Source organism: Triplophysa dalaica, chromosome 10 (assembly GCF_015846415.1).
Source record: "Triplophysa dalaica isolate WHDGS20190420 chromosome 10, ASM1584641v1, whole genome shotgun sequence".
NCBI classification, from domain to species: Eukaryota; Metazoa; Chordata; class Actinopteri; order Cypriniformes; family Nemacheilidae; genus Triplophysa; species Triplophysa dalaica.
This window is the reverse complement of record NC_079551.1, coordinates 13,284,916-13,305,335: the sequence shown is the minus strand read 5'-3', so window position 1 is coordinate 13,305,335 and position 20,420 is coordinate 13,284,916. Positions and strand designations below refer to the sequence as shown.

At 36.7% G+C, this 20,420-nt stretch overlaps 2 protein-coding genes across 7 annotated transcripts; both read left to right on the top strand.

The window, feature by feature from the left end:
• The first annotated feature begins 647 nt into the window (after positions 1-647).
• LOC130430198 (natural killer cell receptor 2B4-like) lies at positions 648-12,213 on the top strand. 6 transcript variants are annotated; one of them, XM_056759205.1, is made up of 8 exons: positions 648-1,092; positions 6,573-6,872; positions 7,193-8,887; positions 9,264-9,405; positions 10,843-11,163; positions 11,261-11,563; positions 11,689-11,795; positions 12,130-12,213. In XM_056759205.1, exons 4-8 carry the CDS (start codon positions 9,360-9,362, stop codon positions 12,160-12,162), a joined length of 810 nt encoding a protein of 269 aa, XP_056615183.1. In that variant the 5' UTR covers positions 648-1,092; positions 6,573-6,872; positions 7,193-8,887; positions 9,264-9,359; the 3' UTR covers positions 12,163-12,213. The 6 variants fall into 6 exon arrangements, with proteins under 6 accessions (XP_056615183.1, XP_056615181.1, XP_056615182.1 ...); XM_056759203.1 differs by having other exon boundaries at positions 7,193-9,405; XM_056759204.1 differs by having other exon boundaries at positions 7,161-9,405.
• A 1,109-nt stretch (positions 12,214-13,322) lies between these two features.
• Positions 13,323-19,360, top strand: LOC130430194 (natural killer cell receptor 2B4-like). The gene is made up of 7 exons (XM_056759199.1): positions 13,323-13,772; positions 14,600-14,742; positions 15,654-15,983; positions 16,230-16,505; positions 17,395-17,526; positions 17,672-17,715; positions 17,979-19,360. The coding sequence occupies exons 2-7, from the start codon at positions 14,610-14,612 to the stop codon at positions 18,027-18,029; spliced, it is 966 nt and encodes a 321-aa protein (XP_056615177.1). The 5' UTR covers positions 13,323-13,772; positions 14,600-14,609; the 3' UTR covers positions 18,030-19,360.
• Positions 19,361-20,420: the final 1,060 nt, after the last annotated feature.

The following is a 20,420-nucleotide window of genomic DNA, read 5'->3' as shown; positions in this document are numbered from 1 at the left end:
ATATTTGAATATTCGTTTCTTATGAGCTCAAATATTCGAATGTAATATTTGTGGAAAATGGACATGCCTAATACAGAGTTGGATCTGTCATTTCAGGTGATCTATCAGAATGAATAATTATCTTTGAATGTGTTTGTGATAATCATAAAGTTTAATCTTAGCTATTTAAGACATGAGGGGTATGTTGGTGTTTTAATACTCTGATATGAAAAAATAGAAAGGATATTGTTTTGTTGACAAGAATGAGACTTGGACACACCGGATTGAACTCATCTCTATTTACATGGGAGTACATGAGAGTGGTTTGTGTGAGTTTTGTAGGGAGTATGAAACAGTGGAGTGTGTAATATCTGATTGTTAAAACTATGATGAAGAAAGAAAATAATTAATAAAATATTTAAGTGGAAAAGGAAATAATTATATAGGATATGTGTTAGGATACTAGATTAATAAATACAGTGAAGGATATAGGTTAGTTATAAGGTACAATACAGGGTTAAATGTGAGGCTTTAAAATGAGAATGGACAATGTAGGGATTTATCATTCGTGTTGACAGTTTTTTTCCATTTATTTCCTTATTTTATTTTATTTATGAAGTATTTGAGGATCATGACTGCACAACAGTATTGTTACAGTAGGTGGCGTAATGCGCCGAAAAAAACCAAGGAAGAAGAAGTCCACAAGTGCGCCATGTCGGTAACACGTCGACGCAAAGAAGGAAATCATTTTGGATCTTTTTCAAACGCTCTCATTTCTTCTCTACTTTTATTCTCGATACAAAAAAAGAGGATAATACGATTTCTTAAAGCAGACTGTTGAGACCGTTCTAGTGTATTTACATCGTGTGTATGTGTACGTCGATTACAATGTTTTCTTCAGTGTAAGCAGCATACAGGGTGTGGACATGGCGACATGTGTTTCCAAGCATGTATGTTTATGTTCAATAGCGAAACACGCTTGCATTAGTTTGCGTTTTAGAACTGAAGAAACATGGATAATCGCAGAATTACCAGAAAGAGGACCGAACAATAGCGTTACTTATCGGCCCTTTTGTCCTATGAGCTGAACAGAAGAGATAACACAACACACAGGTATGTGCAAGTGATCGCTCATTCTGTTGTTATTATTATTATTTATTTATTTCTGTGCAAATCGATGAAAGGTTAAATGGTTTGATATGGTGGGGGTTTGTAAGTAGAACTGCCAGAAAAAAGCAGTCACAGTCGAGGCTCCGCCTTAAGTTGTCGAGTGTGAACGTATTTGGCCACGGGGCTGTGCAGAATAGATGTGCAAGCATTATGGACGTCCATTAAGGTTCACAGAAGACAGATGCTGTCCGGTGTCAACTATAGCTTTATAGAGCAAGAGAGAGGGGAGACTTGTGAACGGGAAAGGTTTTTGGTTTATTCAGACACGATCTGTCTCATTCCTTAGGACGAACATACGGAATATTAGGATGTCATTGGATTGTGTTCTGCTTGGTCTATGTTTTATTTTTTTTAAAGGTAAGAAAATATTTTTGATGATTGTATATTTAATGGCAAACGATGTCTACTGTTAGCATCTTTATCGCTGTCCGGTGACATTTACATCAATGCATTTGACAGACGCTTTTATCAAAAGCCACTTGTTGAGCACTGAGGTTTACACATGTCTTTTATCAGTATGTGTGTAGGTTATAGCGATGCGTTTGTCTTGAGTATCTTCACTTCAGAAAACTGTGTGATTGGTTTGTAAACATATGATAACTTGGGACATGAACGGATGCCAGAACCATGTTGTCTACTGCAACACGCCCCTAGCCATGACACACACAGAAGTTCTCCAGAGTGGCCAATTTCCACAAAAATATAAAGATTAATGTGCACTTAATACACAACCTTTACAATAAAAGTTTAATTAGTTAACTACATTTGTCAAATTAAATATTAATAAGCAATTTCTTAAATTAGTAAAATTTTAATATTTAATGTTAAAAGTTGCACACGTCAACACTTCTATCCCGACAGTATAAACTGCCAAAACCTATTGCGGTGGAGTGTGAGTGAGGCATTTTGAGATCAGTCGCGACTTGCGTTTTTTTGGGGTTATTTGAAAAGTATTTGTTGCTTGTTAGGAATATTTGACAAGCAACTTCGTTTCTTTAAATTTATGGTCACCATTTTACTCGGATGCATCGATGACATTTTCAGATTAAAGCTAATTGCCAATCAATGAAGTAATATAAATTCTGTAACGTATTTCGTCAAAACATTCAGCCCCCTCCTCCCCCCCTCCCCTCATTGGAGAAAAAACAAATTCAAAGTGCAGGTTGTAATCCAAGCGATGACATTTAGATGGACATAAAATCAAATTCTTTCCTGTAGCTCAGTGGTAAGAGGATTGTGTTAACAAGGCAAGGTTGTGGGTTCGATCCCAGGGGATTGCAAATGCCTATGTAAAATGTATAGGATAAAGCAATGTTTGTTTTTGGCTTGTTTTTTTGGGCTGAGGCTGCTTATTTGTCTCGCGAGAGTTGGCAAATGTGAAGTGAAGTGGCAAAATCAGCTGCAATCATCCAGCGCCTCTCCATCTCGATTTGTAACCAACTTCCCAACAATCCCGCGGAGACCAGAATGTTATTATTACGTATTTGTGTGGTGCTCTCAGAGTTTATTTTAAAAGGCAAGAAAGTCTTTTGGTGACGATATGATGCAGTTTAACTTCTTTAAGCGCTGTTCGGTCCGCTGAAACTGCGTCGATCAGGACGTTTACTCAATTCTCTATGTTAACAGTCGGCAAAGCAGGGCGAGTGATGTGTCATTTACATTTAGTCATTTAGCAGGTGCTTTTATCCAAAGTGACTTACAGGTGGGGTAAACAATGGAAGCAATTGGGACAGCATAAGTACAACAAAAGCATAAGTGCACTCAAAAAGAAGACTGGCGAGAAAGGATGAGAGCTGGTTACATACAACACGTTCTAGAGTTTTAGCAGCGAAGGGGAGGAGGGATACCGGTCTGTAGTTTTCTAACAGTGCAGGATTAAGAGTAGGTTTTTTAGTAGTGGGGTAATACGGGCCTCTTTGAAGAGTGTAGGAAATGTACCAGTGGTGAGAGACGAGTTGATAATGTGGGTCAGAGAGGGAACAACCGATGGGGATGGGATCTAGGGGGCAGGTAGTCGGGTTGGTAGAAGAAATGACCTTGGAAACGTCCTCTTCAGATAGGAGAGAGAACGAAGGGAGCAAGCATGTGTATGGGGATTGGGCGTGGTCAAGAGACTGTGGTGCAGAGAACTGATTGCTGATGGTGGTCGTTTTCTTTACAAAGAACGACGCAAAATCGTCAGCTGTTAAGTCCGATGGAGGTGAGGGGGTAAAGAGGGTTTTAAAGAGAGTACGAGGGTCAGGAGAGTTGTTGATTTTAGCGTGGTAGTACTGGGTTTTCGCAGAGGAGACATCCGCAGAGAAGAAAGAGAGAATAGACTGATAACCTGTGGTCAGGACGAACATTAGCGCTGTTCTTATTTATTGTGTTTTGTTTAAAAGTCATGTTCATCCACTCTCTCGCCCTATCGCACAAACACATGTCATTTAATATTCGTACAGTAACTCCTGACAAATTCACTCCTACAATAAATAAACAGGGATTTTGTGAAGCTTTCACACAACAGTCCTGCCGCATCAATCCGTTTAATGCGAGAACATGCTAAGTCATAAAGCTGTTCGGTTTAGCGTTGCACTGCATGAGTCAGGTTTTAAAACGCAGGCTTTAAGGCCTGTGTGTGATGCACCCTCCCTGCTTCATCAGCATGTGAAGAAATACCGGTGGGAGGGAAAGCCTCTGACAGGGAGACACGAGGGCGGGGCGAATGACGCAGACACTGAGGACATGGCGAGCTGTCAAAACAACGAGCACATGTGCTCGACAAAACCCCGCCCCCCCCGTGTCAGATAAAACCCCGACAAGAACGGGATCATGACAGATATCTTATGGAAAGATTAAATGTTGGTTAATGTTACCCAACAAGGTAAACCCTCAATCCATATAAAAATGACTAAAGAATGATTTGTTACATATTTTAAAATCAGTTATATAATCAACGTACGACAACAAAGTCTAAAAAAAATTTGCTTTCAAAAATTTTGCATCAATATTTTTGAGATGTGACAACTGCTAACCTAGATGAAATGTATTTTTAAGTAACACCAACTTTAAAATTGTTGCTCATTATTGAAATTATTAAGTTTTTGCAACCTTTATTCAATACTGATTTAAAGACACTGGTTCCAAATACACTTTTTCGTTTTATATTTAAATTTACAGAATGATCAATTATAACTAAAATCAAGTGCTGATTGTGCCTAGAGCATCTTCAATGAGATACCGTTTGAGTAAAACAGAGTTTGAAGGATTGTATTATATGAGCCTAACCATATCCTAAGCTAATGCTCTATCCTTCAGGACAATGGTAACCTCTTAAAACATAACCAAAACTCTTTTATATGCCAAGAGAACAAAATGTTAAACAAATTTATGTCTAATGCTGTTCACATCTTGATTAAAATCCATAAAATAACTATTTTTCTAAATTCTCATTATCCAGTACCATGCAAAGCATGATGGGAAATGGAGATGCTCAGCAATGCTTTACTTTGATACAACAAGCATCAGTCATGTACCCTCAACTGTAATAGATTAAGTTAAATTATTGAACTTGAACAAATATATTTTATGCTTTTCAAACGCTGCACACCTAAAGTTTGAACTTGTTTATGTATATAACATGGTTTGGGAGGAGTCTTGAAATCCGGAACTCAATCGGTTTTGAAAAATTTAGTTATCTAGCCAAATGCTTTGAGTTACTGCAACTTAAATATTGTTGTGAACACATAAACACAGATTTATAGGTTAAAATTACACACAATATTAAGAGAGAGAGAGATACTTCTAACGCTCAAAACCACTCCAATGCATCCCTTCCTCTTCTTTGCGACGCAAGAGTGTGAGCGAATGAGAATTTTCACAGAGATTTTTTGTGATTTTGAAACCTTGACTCTTTAAAACCTGGTTATACCTCGAAACAATTAATCGGCCCATGCCTAGTGTCGATGATTTGATAAGTGCAGTGCTTCAAAACATTTCCATTTAGAAGTGTTGCTGTTGTGTAAACTCCTTAAAGTGTTTGATGGGGTTTTTTTTTGTAACACGAGCCTTCCTGAATGAGTCAACGTGCCAAATAAATGTATTGTAATCAATCAAACTCAACTCAGTATTCTTATTCACACCGCACCCAGTTTTGTGTCTGTCAGAAGTCCACTTTCTATCTTTACCTCAGGGCTTCAGCTGACAATGTTTAACTTAACAGTGCAAGAATACAGTCGTTGCCAAAATCAAAAACCTGGCTAAAAACATGAAAATATATACATAACTTGTATTACTTTAAGTATACTATTAAAGTAATTATTTTATGTTCTATAAAGAGTCAAGCCTTCTCTATTTATTGGGAATTTGCTTCTGTGTTCTCTTAGTGAGCTAACTTTTTTAAAGGATGGAAAAGGAAGTAGAAGTCTGTACTATTGGACCAGGTAGTGATGGAATAAAAGTGTTGCTAGACGATTCTTAAAGAAATGTCTAGACTCCATTATTAGGGGTTTAGTAAAATAGAAACACATGGTTCATTCTCTGAGAATTAATATTTTATGTTTCGACTGATAATGTCACACCCAACGCCGGAATTGGCCATTTCCATACCACACAAACAGGCTTCATGTTAACACTTTCAATGAATTTCCGATGGCATATTAAACATCCTCAACTTTATAAGGAAGTAGAATATCTGTAACTTCTTAAAGCCGGGGTGTACGATTTCTGAATTACTCTTGTTTAGACAAAGTCGGGCCGAGTATCAAAACAACCTTGTAGCCAATCAGCTGTAAGGTGCACAGTGCACAGGATGGACATAAGTCAAGCCGAGCGCAGACGGAAGTGAAAGACAGGAGAAGATGTACAAAAAATACCATCCACACTATATGATACTAAAACACTAAAGGATAGTAATACAAGTGTTGGATTCAGGTATGGCAGAATAATGTTATTTTATGGGAAGATTAAGGATTGGTGTATGTTGTTTAAAAAAGTTAACCCTATAATTCATCATTAAACAAATAATCAAAGTTGATCACTGATACATATCCTTAAAGCAAGGTCACTAATGCGACTTACCATGACTAAACCAGTCAATCCTTCCAAAGCACATGTAAGTAAATGACAAATAAAATAAATGTTTGGTAGCCTACTACGAATCTAAATAAAAAATGTATGACAAGATATTTCAGCCTCCGTTTGTACATCTGCAAATGAATCATGTTTTAAAAAGAAACTAAGAAATTTCTGTTAAAAACTCAATTAAGGCATTTTCCTGTAGACATTCATTTACATTTATGCATTTGGAAGAAGCTTTTATCCAAAGCGACTTACATTGCATAAGAGTTTGCATTTTGCACTCCGTGCAATCCCCTGGGATCAAACCCATGACCTTGACATTGCTAGAGCCATGCGCTTACCACTGAGTCTGTTTGTGTCTGCAGGTGTGTTTGGAGATACAGTGTCAGTGAATGATGGATGGTCTGTCACTCTACACACTGGTCTTACTGACATACAGAGAGTTGAACTGATAGTGTGGTGGTTTAATGGCCATCGCATCGCTAAAATCAACAGAGCAGTCAATAGTGATCCGGCTTATGACCTTGATGAGAGATTCACTGACAGATTTAGGATGAACCCTTAGACTGGAGATCTCACCATCATAAACATCACATCTGAACTCACTGGACTTTATCAACTAGAGATCATCAGCGAAATGACAGAAACACAGTCGTTCAGTGTCAGTGAGTATCAAAATCTTTACATTAATAATCATTTTATTAACATAATCATTCAACATCCTGAACAATTACAGTGTGAAATAACAGACATTTGTGCTGTTAATGTAATAGTCTGATGGTAAAACTGTCAAACGTTCTGTGGTGAAATAATCACATCAGTACAGTTAACTCAATATATATGAAATCTGTCACGTCAACATCATTCGGTTAAACCGCTTTATTTTATTATGGTCTAGTTTATGAATGCTCATTACGTTTGACACCTGATACCCATCTGTTGCTCGGCTCTAGCTGTTACTTATGAGTCACTCGAAATTCCTCAGGAGTGCTTGAGGAACATGAAACAGAGTTCAGGGTGTTAACCTCGCTATCAAAATTGTGCCCAGACCAGAATCCATGGCAGCTCCTCTTCACAACCTCAGGACTTGAAAGAACTGGTGCAGTTTTGTTGAATACATTTACATTTCTGTATGCGTTTTGTATATAAATATTCAATAAATGAATTGCTCATACCATGTCTTTAGGTGTTATTTGAAGCAACACGAACATGACGATAATAATATTTTCTGAAATGGAAAAACCTTTTATGTCTGCCCTCATAACACAGTTAACATATGATAACTTGGGACATGAACGGATGCCAGAACCATGTTGTCTGCTGCTACACTCCTGACCACGACACACAGAAGTTCTCCACAGTGGCCAATTAAAACAACAATATACAAATTAATATGCACTTATACACAACCTTTATGATAAAAGTTAAATTAGTTAACTACCTTTGTCAAATTAAATGTAAGCAATTTCCTGAAATACAGCATTTGATATCTTGGTAAAACATATTTAAATATTTAATGTAAAAGTTGTGCATGTCATCTCTTCATACAGTAAGAGCTAGCAAAAACTATTGTGTTGGTATGCATTATTAACATTAGGCTATACAAGATGGTATTCGCAGGTGCCCTTGCGAAAAGGGTGTAATTCAACTTGCTTTAAACTAGAGAAGAGGGGGGGGAGCTCCGAGGTTGCAATTGAAAAAAAGCAACTGAAAGGTAATGACGGCAACGGCAAATGCCAGTGTGGTCGTTGCAACAGCAAAAGGTTCCTTTTTTAATCTTAAAAGGCACGTGTCGAGGAAACATGATACAGTGTTTCGCTCGCATATGGAAAGAAAATCTGAAAGTTGGTAATACTGTCACATAGCGTTGTGTGTCAACAGTAAATGCTTAAGACTCTAACTCAATACATTGAAAATATTTCTAATATAGGCCTATAATCACTGTACTGTCTCTCGTCGCACTATCTCTGTCGCTCGCAGCGTATAAATATCATAGATGTTATCACGAAAGTGACTCTGGTCCGATCGTCCATGATAAGAAAACAGCGAAACATAACCTACCGAAACAACGACTACGCAAAACCAAATTTCTATTGAACCTTAATTGTAATAAACACTAGCACCTGTTAAAACAACAAGTGCTTATTCTGGGGATAAAGCAAGCAATTACGCATTCAATAATAAATCCATGCACACCGATGTAAAACTGCTTCTTGTCTTTATTGTGTATGGGATTCCTATTGTGCTGCACCAACACACAACTTGTTTAGATTAGATTAGATTAGATTCAACTTTATTGTCATTACACATATACAAGTACAGTGTAACGAAATGTAGTTTATGTCTAACTAGAAGTGCAATTAGCAAGTGCAGATATACAGTGTGAATAAATACAGATACAATATTAGGAAAATACTATACAATGGGCATGTACTGTGAAAATACTTTACAGAAGGAATGTACTATGACAATATATACAGAAGGCTATATACTGTGAACATTAATGTACAGGAGGTTATGAACAGGAGGTTATGTTTACTATGTGCTCTCCAGACAAAACACGCTGAACAGAAGTGGATGACTCATCACACATACGGTATGTATGTGTGATGAGTCATGACGGGCAAGGGATCGCAAATCCCAGGAAGTTCAGGTCGGAGACCTTTTTCCTGTACATTCTGTGAGTTTTGTGATTGCTGCTTCTGTTTCACTGAAGTACACACATTAGGGGAAAAATATATATAAAAATGTTTTTTGTATTTTTAAGACATATAGAAGTCATTACAAATTAGAGTTCAAGTAGGCCAAGTGATATTTAAAAAAAAAGAAAATATGTTCAACAAAGACTAGGCCTATCTGGGAACATTCACACTTGGGTTTGAAGCGGAAGATGTGCAAAGGCAAAGTTTATAGACAGGATCACGGGTGCAGAGAAGCACCTCCCACACTGTGAGGGCTTTAAATAGCCTAAAGGGAGTGGCCTCCCGCACTCCGCCAATCGCCTCTCTCAAATGTATAAGCAAGTGTCAGAATTCATCCCTCTTTCACATTGTCAGGTGTTAACTGTGGCTTTGCAAGAGAGAGAAGCGACCTCAAACGGAACGTTGTCTGTCTTATTTCAATAGAACCAACGTTACTTGCGGGATATCAGGATGCCACTAATCCAGCTTTGTGTATTGTCTCTATTGATTGTGGAAGGTAAGAAGTTATTTTTAAAGATTTACATGAAACTACAAACGCTGTGGTTTAACTTACAGCTCTGTTTTGTTCATCAACTTGGAACCGCTACTTTTGATCAGTTTGTGTAGCGGGGTACTCGAGGAAAGAAAACGCGGATATTGTGTTGGAATTAACGCATCGATACGGACACCGATCGCCGTATGACACAAAATGATCGGAAAAGCATATCGAAATAGCAATTTGTTCATATGCAGCCCCGACCGCATACACAAACATACATACCTATGCTTTACACACAGACAGAATCCGCGCACTGTGCGGGAAGGGTGGCCTCTGAAAGAGCACATTTAATGTGAATATAAGAAATACCACATTCTTAGTTGATGAATGAGTTTTACAGCGCTCTGAGCTGAAAGACGGAGGAGATGGGAAGATGGACACAAATGTGAAGGTGTTTCACAAACTCGGTGGGATGTCCTCTGTATGGAAAATAGCACTTTGTTTGCACAAAGTATCCTCAAGTAAACCTATTGGATTACACATTGTTTAGGTGACTACAAACATCAAAAAATGTTTAAAAATGTAATTATAATGGTTTGTAATGTGTATACACACATATATAATATATATAAGAGATTTGTTTAATTATGAATTGTTTATATATATTTAATTTCCGTAATTGTTTAAAGGACTTCCATATTCTACAAAGGACTTAAAAAAGAAGTGACATTCTTCATGATTTGTGATTGATGTTAGTTATGTCAGTGGTGGGTAAGAGTAGGCCTTATGGGAGTGGTTGGACACGGGTTTTCCTGACTCAAAATGAGGCGGCAGTGGTGCCATCATGATCTTATAAACAAACTCGTACTACCAAGTGGATCCGACAAAGTGACTATGACATATTAAGACTTCTAATGGATTTAGATGAAAATGGCAATTATTAAGTTGTACAAAACTATTAAAAGTATTAAGTTTTATTCAACCAAACAGATTTTCTTTTTGCATTTCTATCATTTTTAACTACAATTACATTTATGTATTTGGCAGATGCTTTTCAGCCCACAATAGTCAACTAAATTAACCAGTCTTACTAAATAAGCAAAGCTCGTTCACATCTCACATTCTCTACAGTTCACTTTATACGATTCAATGATCTTTTATATTCGCTAGTGACTGAAAAGTTCAATAGTTTATATTCTATTTTGAAAAAAAATAACCAGGATGTCATGGAAACTTGAATGCATTTCTCTCATTCAACTTTTTATTCATAGTTTATGTAGAAAATTTAACTCTAATTTAAACTATATTTACTTATATTTTATTTACCAGATCTGCTTGTGTCATATTATTTGGGTTAATATCAAAACCAGTTCATTTCAAATAATCACCAAATAGTCTGCAAAGATAATTTCTGCATTTTGATTACAATGAGATATTTTTCCAAATGTTCTGCAGGCCTGTCTGGTGTTGAAGTGAAGTCAGTGTCAGTGATGGAGGGAGATCCTGTCACTCTAAACACTGATCTTACTGACGTACAGGAAGACCTTCAGATACTGTGGCTAGTTGGACCTAAAGAGATTCGCATAGCTGACATTCGTAGACAGAAACCCAATACATACATTGAAACTGGAAGATATGGAGACAAACTGAAGCTGGACAGTCAGACTGGATCTCTCACCATCACAAACATCAGAATCACAGACACTGGACTTTATAAACTAGAGATTATCAACAGCAGAGAAACGTCAGAAAATAAATTCAATGTTACTGTCTATGGTGAGTTCAGTTTTTTTCAAGCCTTATGGATCATAGATTTTTCTTAATGAGAAATAAAACAGATTACAATTCTACTATTTTCTTTTTTGTTTTCCAGCTCGTCTGCCTGTTCCTGTCATCATCAGAAACTCTTCTCAATGTTCTTCATCATCAGAAAGATCTTCAGTGTCAAAATGTGTGTTGTTGTGTTCAGTGATGAATGTGACACACGTCAGTCTCTCCTGGTATAAAGGAAACAGTTTATTGTCCAACATCAGTGAGTCTGATCTCAACATCAGACTCTCTCTACCTCTGGAGGTGGAATATCACGATACAAACACATACAGATGTGTGGTGTCCAATCCAGTCAGCAACCAGACTCAACATCTAGACATCAATGAACTCTGTCAGGCGTGTTCAGGTATGGCAGGATGACCTATATCTTGCTAAGGGGTGCACACAATTAAAATAATGTAAATCTCCAAACCATTAGTTATTACTTAACCGTAAAATATCACTTAAAATGTATTAATCTTTTTTGTACAGATCCCAGTCAGCATTATTTAATACCGCTGATAACAGTTATTGTGGTGGGGCTGCTGGTCATCGTTTTTGTGATTTTCTGGCATAACTGTAAACAACAAATAATGAGAGTGAGTATTTTTATACTGTAATATTGATTCCTAAATATTGTAAATTACATAATTTTGTAAGTTTTTACTATAGTTCAGACAAAGATACACTGGACCACCCCAGCCTGTGTACAACACAAGCACATGACTATGATAATGTTGTTCTTGTCGTATCTTTGTTGCTTTAGTATTTTTACTTGTATATTGAATCAGAAAATCAGTTACTTATGAATATGCACTTTTGAGGCTTCATTCATTTGATCATACAACTGAATATGCAAATTATGTCATGCAACCTACTCACTCGCATTATTATATTTGGATTTCTGATTTTGTGTCTGTCTTTTTCTAACAGGATGTTGAAGCACTTCAGACAGCATACTCTTAAGTGTAGTGACATAAAAACCAAAAGAAATGAATAAATTATTTTTTAACATAATTTTGACTGGTTGTCGTCTATTTATTAAAAATAACAGCAGAATTATCTCATCCACTAATGTTTTTAACTACAGAGATATTGACGTCAAATAAGATGACATGGGTTTTGACGGACAGATTGTCCAACAGAACACAATAACATTGACATCACCAGCAAATACAACAAAAACATTCGTGTGATTTCAAATGTAATGTGTGAGTTAGTAATCCTGTTCTGCAGTTTCTCATAATGACATGAGTAAGGCCTGTTCCGATGTCTCTGCACTATGTCTCTACAGGAAATTAATAGTCAAACTAAAATGTCACTGTAGTAACACATCCAAACTACTGACATACGTGAACATCTGTGAGATAATGTGTGTGGTTTGTGATGGTATAACATTTACTAAATGAATGGTTAAGTGTGCACTTACTGCCCTCTTGTGGCCACAAGAACGATTACACTTGGTCACGTTTTCCTTTGTGCATTTTATTAAAGTGAAATACTCTTTAAAATAATATTAATATAAAATGAAGAGTTTTGATTAACTTGGAAATAGATAACGTGACAAATAACAAAACTATGTTCCAGCTTTGCTTATGAGTACCAACACATATTTCTAGTTTGCTTCCCCATTTATTTCATCTTGTTGTCAGTGTCTTGTTGCAGACTGTTATGTTCGCCAACCTTGCTCACTAGTTATCTGTTTGTGTGTAGTCTTGTCCCAATATTTATGGCAATCCCCATCTCATGTCCAAGAAGCCTGCTGCAGTTTGGACCTATTGTGTATTCCTGGTTGAAATGTATACTTCTGTTGCCACTGTTGTCTCTAGTTTGTCCCACTTACGCCATCGACTATGGGTTTAACTCCAACAGTCCAACCCTAATAAAACACACCTTATCCGGTGATTTAAGTGTGTTAGAACTGAACTCTATGATCTCCATGACCAGGGTCACCCAAAGCCCCCCTGCTAGAGGCACAAATAAATGTGTGGTGATGCCAAAAATCTAAATGGTGGAAATGTTACTGATTGACATATCATAAAGTAACACCAGTCGACTCTCAACTCTAACCATTAGTGAACTTTTGGATACCTCCCACATTTGCAGTGCAGTCTGCAGTCACTTATTTGGGATGGTCGGCAGGAGGAGCTTGTTTGACGCACATAAAGAAGAAACGTTTATTACGCACAACGACCGAAATACGCGGACAAGGAACTATACACGAAGAACCTCATGAAATATGGATCTTATTAAAACGACCCCGATATCTGTACTTTTAGTTTTGATCCCAAAAAATAGGGTTTATTCGGTTTTTAACAGCCGGGTGTCTCGATACAGTTCTAGTTTAGACATGACGTACACCAGAAGCTTGTACGTCTATAAAAATATTTTTCGGTTTTTTCCGTTTTCGGGGTTTGGAGATTAAATAATCACATGACTTTACAAGACCGTGTGTTCTATAGAAGAATATATTTACTTTAGTGACAGGGTCTGTCTAGGACACAAAGCAGAACATTAACTGGAGTTTTATCAGGAAGTGGACAGCTGCCAATTTTGTCCTCAGACTCACCAAACAGGTATGTAACCGATGGTAACATGCAAAAAAATATTTCACTTATCATTCACAAGCAGTTTCTTATTCACATTACATTTCAAGAAAGTAAAAATTACAAAAATATATTTTTAAACAGACCATTTGGGGGATGCTGCACATATTGTGAGTTTGAATCTAAAGATGTGCAGAGGCAAAGGTCAGATATAAGTTTGTTTTATGCACAGAATTGTAGGAAAGTTCAACTGAAATTATAAAGTTGTTGATCAGCAGTTCGAAGTATATACCAATAAACGAAAGCAATAGATATAACAAACGCACACAAAGGTACAAAACACATAGAAACTCTATAACGTTCCGAAAATATGAAACATAAAAACTGACAAAGCACAAGGCTTAAGATGAAGACATCCGGAAATATTATTTTGAAAAAACGTGTAAATAGATCAACGTAGCAAAGAACTTTTGATTATCATATTAAATCACATTTAACAAACTACTCGTGAAGCTTAAGGATAAACAAAATCGATTGGAATTTACATCACTCAAGAAGGACTGACAGAAAAAGCAAAACTCCAAAAGTCAAGAACGTTGATGAATAAATGCAATCAATAAACATGTTATGGAAATAAAACGGGTAGCAATGGAAGATTTGAAGAAGGAAGGAGGTTATTACATTTTCAATCAGCCGCTCAAGTATGTCCTGAAACCTGAAGCTTCCTGTTATAGCTGCGACTCCTTTATGCTGTCATCTGATAATAACCACAGAGGAAACTCTTCCTATTGGGTGATTAACTTAAAGGGGCGATTCTCTCAGGCTTCATACGCTGATCCACCCTTGTTTCTTTCTAGCGCTCATCACATGCGTAATCCGGACATCGTGCTACACATTGACAGGAGCTTTGAAACAGATTTCGAGACTTTATGCTTTATTAAGAACTTTGTTCCCAGGATGACATTAGTGAAACTTTTTGTGCTGATCTTCGTTCTAAAAGGTAAGAAAATATTTTGGTAATTTACATTTAACCGTAAAACAGTGCGATGCGAGTGATGATCCTCAGTTATAAGGACGCGAATGTTTGGCAACCGAAATTATTCTTCCGAAAATAACAAAAAGTGAAGAACAACAAGCGGGAAGAGAGAGACGCGCTATTACTGCGTGTGTGGAAGCATTTTAAAGTGCCAGAGAAAGATAAGACAAGTGACTTTCTGCAACAGATTCACATTCACTGGATTCTGCTTTGTTAACATACTGGGTGTTGGTTTACTCTTACAACTTTCCACATTCAAATCTATTGTGGATTTACAATCTGACTAGTTATCTTATATATATATCAAATCTCTTCAGACTTCTTTATTGTCAGAGGTTGACATTGAAACAAAAGGACTGCTGAATATCAAGGTTTTCGTTACTGCATTCCTGTGCAAATGTTTACACTTGAGTCTACTGCATTGATCGTTTCCTAATGTGTGCTATATACTCATGAGGGTATTCTCCTATTTTATGAATGTGCAGTGTTTCTAGTTTCTAGTAACTAGTTTCAGAAATACACCACATCACACAATATGATCACGACAAAGATGTTGGTTTTGTGTCAGCAAGAGTTTCATTATTTATTGTAGGTATTGTGTATGTAGGTGGATGACACTGGTGGTATTTGAGGAGAGATCACTTCATATGATTGTAAAGTACTTTGGGTGTACAGCATCACACAATAAGACGTTATAACAATGCCTCATTCATTTAATATCAATACATCTCTTTCATTTATCTTTTTATTAATGGACATTTGACTTTAATTTAAATGTTACTTTCTCATATTTATATGATCAGTTCTTCTTGTGCCACATTATCTGGATTAATCAGACCAACGACATTGAAATACAATCTCCAAATGTGTTTCAGGTGTGTTTGGCTTCACTATATCTGGATCAACACCAGTGTCAGTGATGGAGGGAGATTCTGTCACTCTACACACTGATCTTATTCACATACAGAGACGTGATCAGATTTTGTGGATGTTTGGACCTCGAGAGACTCGGATAGCTGAAATCTATACGCAAAGTGTTAACATGTATGACAGTAATAAGATATTTGGAGACAGACTGAATTTGGACAGTCAGACTGGATCTCTCATCTTCACAAACATCACAATCACAGACACTGGACTTTATAAACTAGAGATCATCAACTGCATAGAAACATCAGGAACGAAATTCAATGTTACAGTCTACGGTGAGTAAAGAGAATTTCATCTTTGTTGTCTGTTGATGGTCATAGACTTAATATTTAAATGAGAAATAAAAAGAAAAAACATGTGTTTTATGAAGATCGTGGGTATTGTAGACCATACAGCGCATAGAGGTAGTCAGGGTTTGCTTGTTAGCTGCTGCTGAGATGATACAACAAAAATGTTTTGCTCTTTTAAAGGCATAAAATGACTGATATTATACAAGTTTTCTTTTCCTTGATGTTTTCCAGCTCATCTGCCTGCTCCTGTCATCGACAGAAAGTCTTTACAGTGTTCAAACTGTTCTGTGTCGTGTTCAGTGATGAATGTGACACATGTGAGTCTCTCCTGGTACAAAGGAAACAGTTTATTGTCCAACATCAGTGTGTCTGATCTCAAAATCAGACTCTCTCTACCTCTGGAGGTGGAATATCATGATACAAACACATACAGATGTGTGGTGTCCAATCCCATCACAAACCACACACAACATCTACTCATCACTGATGTCTGTCAGCCGTGTTCAGGTCAGTACACAGTTATAATATTTATTCAGAAATGTCAGTAGTGATGTTAAGGAATTGTTACACAAGCAAGAGTGCTGTTGTATGGAAATTCAGCCACTGTCAGCATTATTGTCAGTGTGACGTTGTTAAAGGCATTTTTGTTGTAATTATATACACTCTGGTATGGAATTCCCACGAATAATTCCCATGGAACTATTTGCAATCCCCTGGGATCGAACCCACTACCCTGCGTTGTATAATAGGGTTATTGGATAATGTGTATTGATAGTAGGGAAGCACACAGTTTTTTGACCGTTTTAGGTCGTGCTTCATGATGTTAAACAGACTTTTCTGGATTACCCTACGTGGGACCAAGTAGAACAGTATGCTGTATCTACAAGGTATGCTTTTTGTGTGGACTTTTCTGTGAGTGTGAACCAAACAAAATAAAAGTTTATTTATTGAATCACAATAAAGAGAATATGTGCATATTTACATTTATGCATTTGGCAGAGGCTTTTATCCAAAGCAACTTACATTGCATTATCCTATACATTTATACATAGGTATTTCCAATCCCCTGGGATCGAACCCACTACCCTGCGTTGTTAATGTAATGCCCTTACCACTGAGCTACAGAAAAACTATTACATCCTTTTGCAGTGACTCTAAATGCTTCCTCGCTCCTTTACCAATACCTAAATGGAAAATGGAAAGCTGAAAAACAGACGTTATCTTATCATATTTGTGGTTAACACTCAGATTTTCCAAGATGTCTGAACCGTAGAAAATTATGGGTCAAAAAACAGTTTTGTCTCATGTGTTGTAGGTAACGATCACAACATGTTTTGAAAAAATGTTTGTTAAAATGAAATGTACTCACCCAAACCTTTTTTTGTTTTATGTCTAGGTTTACATCATACTGACTTGGTTGTCATCTTAGTGGTTACAGTCATTCTAATATCAGCAGCTGGTTTGGTCTGTTTTGTCAAGATTGTAGCAGTCAAACACTGTCGGATCAATAAACAAGAACCGCAGGAATGTAAGTATTAAAGCAAATATGACAAATCATTGTGCTCAAGACACTAGATAGTTTCATGAGTTTAGACTCGACGAGAGCGAGACAAACAGATGAGTGTCCACTTTTTGACATTTTAAATTTACAGTTGTACGGTTTTATTTTACAGCCAATGAAGAAGAGACGCTATCTTTGAATCACTTGAACAATATGGTAAGATACTGTACTTATATGTTCATTTAACACCATACGAACAAGAGTTGACCAGTAATGAATGACTCACTTTGTTATAATGTTTTTGAAAACTGCATGGTGTAATTCATTTTCTCAAATAGACTGCCGGTATAGTAAACGGGCAACATGGTCATGAACAAAATGAGCCCTATAGTGACGTTTGTGTCTTGAATGCTTTATAGGAACATACTTACGTTAATAGTCCTTGTTCCTGTTGTGACTGGTTCTGTGTTTTCTTACAGGGAGCCACAAGTGATATGGTTTCTGCACCAGCAGTTTCAAATGGAGTTTAACATTATTCCAGTGTCCTCCATAATGTTTGGGACGTTTGTTTCTCAAGCTTGGAGGATAGTATACCAAATGTGATTCCTTCATTCCTGAAGATTTTTCAAAGAAGCAAGATGTCTGATCTCTTTGACTCTGTCCACATATGCATCGAAGAGGGCCAAACAGATCTTCAGTGAAACTAAACTACAGGACAAAAAAAGTATCCAACGTTTTTTTTTAATTTGCATTAAACACACGCTCCAGTATAAGGGTGAAACGAGTGTTGGAGTATTTAAACCAACGCCCTATCCATCAGAAAACGTTCTTCTGCCGCAGGGGTTTCGAAGCAACTGTAGAAAAGTTTCTTCCTGCTTGTCCAAGTATTTGCATATTATTCTCCAAATCCTGTTTTCCCTCCTTGTTAAATCTCAAACATGAAATAATCATGTTGCCTTGGGATGCAGCATTTGCAAAAACAAATCAGTGCTGTTAAAATAAGTGTTATGGCACTGCCACTGCCTTCAATGAAATCGACTTCTCATAATGTGTATCAGTAGCTTGATTGTCTATCTAAACATAAACGAAATAAAATAAAAATCATTAAAAGCTGAACGTTCTAAACAGAAAGCCAGTTTTAAGTTGTTGACAGTTATGGTGATATTTCACCCGAAAATGAAATGGTGTCATCATTTACTCACCCTCAGATTGTTCCAAACCTGTAAACATTTCTTTGATCTGCTAAATAAAAGAATATATTTGGCAGAATGTCAGTAACCAACCAGATCTCGTCACCCATTGACTCCCACAGTATACATTTTCCCTACCTTAATGGGAGATGAGATCTTATTGATTATTGAAATCAGGATTTGGAATTCAGAGGCCCCTGGGAACATGTGTCTTGTAGATCCCCCTTCACAGACATACCCACAATAAAGTTTTCAATTAGAGGTCACTGAAATGGTGAGATTTGGATGATATTAGTGGCATGGGTGCGAAACGCAGCAGCCAGTCGATTAGAACTGAGTGAGGTCATATGCAATTGCTGAAGAGAAATGAGCCAGTGTAGTAATTTATTTACTTTGCTTCAAGTTTGGGTGAATGTACATGTGTGTCTGTATGTTTCGTTTTCTGTGACAATGAAACACAAATAAAGAAAAAGCATTTTGAAAATGAACAGGAATTTGCATTATCACAAGTGTTACTTGAAATAAACATTCACATACCCATCTTGTTGTGTAATTGATAAAAACAACGACAATCACTGTATTTCTTCTTAATAATAGCAGCATAGATAACTGTTCACTGTTCATAACTGTTCAACTGGGTGCTGTTGCATAACTCTACCAATAGAGGGCGCCTCTAGGACGCCATAATTGTCTGAAAGGCCTAGGTCACGTGACCACACAGAGACGATGGCGTTTCTCCACCTGTAGATTTTTTTATTGTCAGAACCCTCCGCTTGGTTCTATAAAATCATCAAAAATAAAATCATGAATGAATGCTGTGTGAATTAATTTGATTATTTAAACAGTTTTTAGGATTTATGGTTTTCTTCACGTTCTTCAATGAATATTCAGTTTGAAACATTTCTTACGTACCTTGACACCAGGCGTTTCTCAGAAATTTGCCATCACACAACTTATAATGCAATATAAAAGTAGTTTTAAAGCATTGTAATGCACCTTTTATAGCATTGCAATGTTTTATAAATAATTGTTATTACAGTTTATGCATTATGACATTTCATTATTACACATTTTAAATTGGTTACAATTCTTTACAACTACATATAATCTATTACAACACACATTATGAAGAATTATATGCATTTTACACTCAAATAACCCTTTATAATGCATTATACATACATGCTTCAAGGAAAGTGTTACCCAAGGTTGTTTTAAAACGTGATCCTGGACAACAAAACCAGTCTGATGGGTACATTCAGAAAGTTGAATAAATAGGCTTTCTATTTATATATGGTTTGTTAAGAAAGGACAATATTTGACCCAGATACAGGCTTACTAGGCTTATTTTCTGGAATTTGAGGGACCAAAAAATCTAAACATTGAGAAAATCCCCTTTAAATGTGTCCATCAGAGTTGCTGTAACCATCCCCTAACAAAAAAGGGAAACGATTTTTCACTCCCTTTCGTTTGCCACGAGACTTTTAAGGCAAATAGAGGAAATGACGTCACCCAAGTGCACTCTTCTCATGTTACATATGGACGCAACGAAGGACATATTTTTTGGATCTTAATAAACGCTCTCTTTACTTTCTGTAGGGTTAGTTTTGATTGCAAAAAGAGGACAAAATACGATTTGTAACGGCAGGGTGACTGTGATATCGCTCTAGTGTCTGTACATCGTGTGTATTCATCGACTAAAATGAGTTTCGTTTCGCTCCGTTCAAGGTA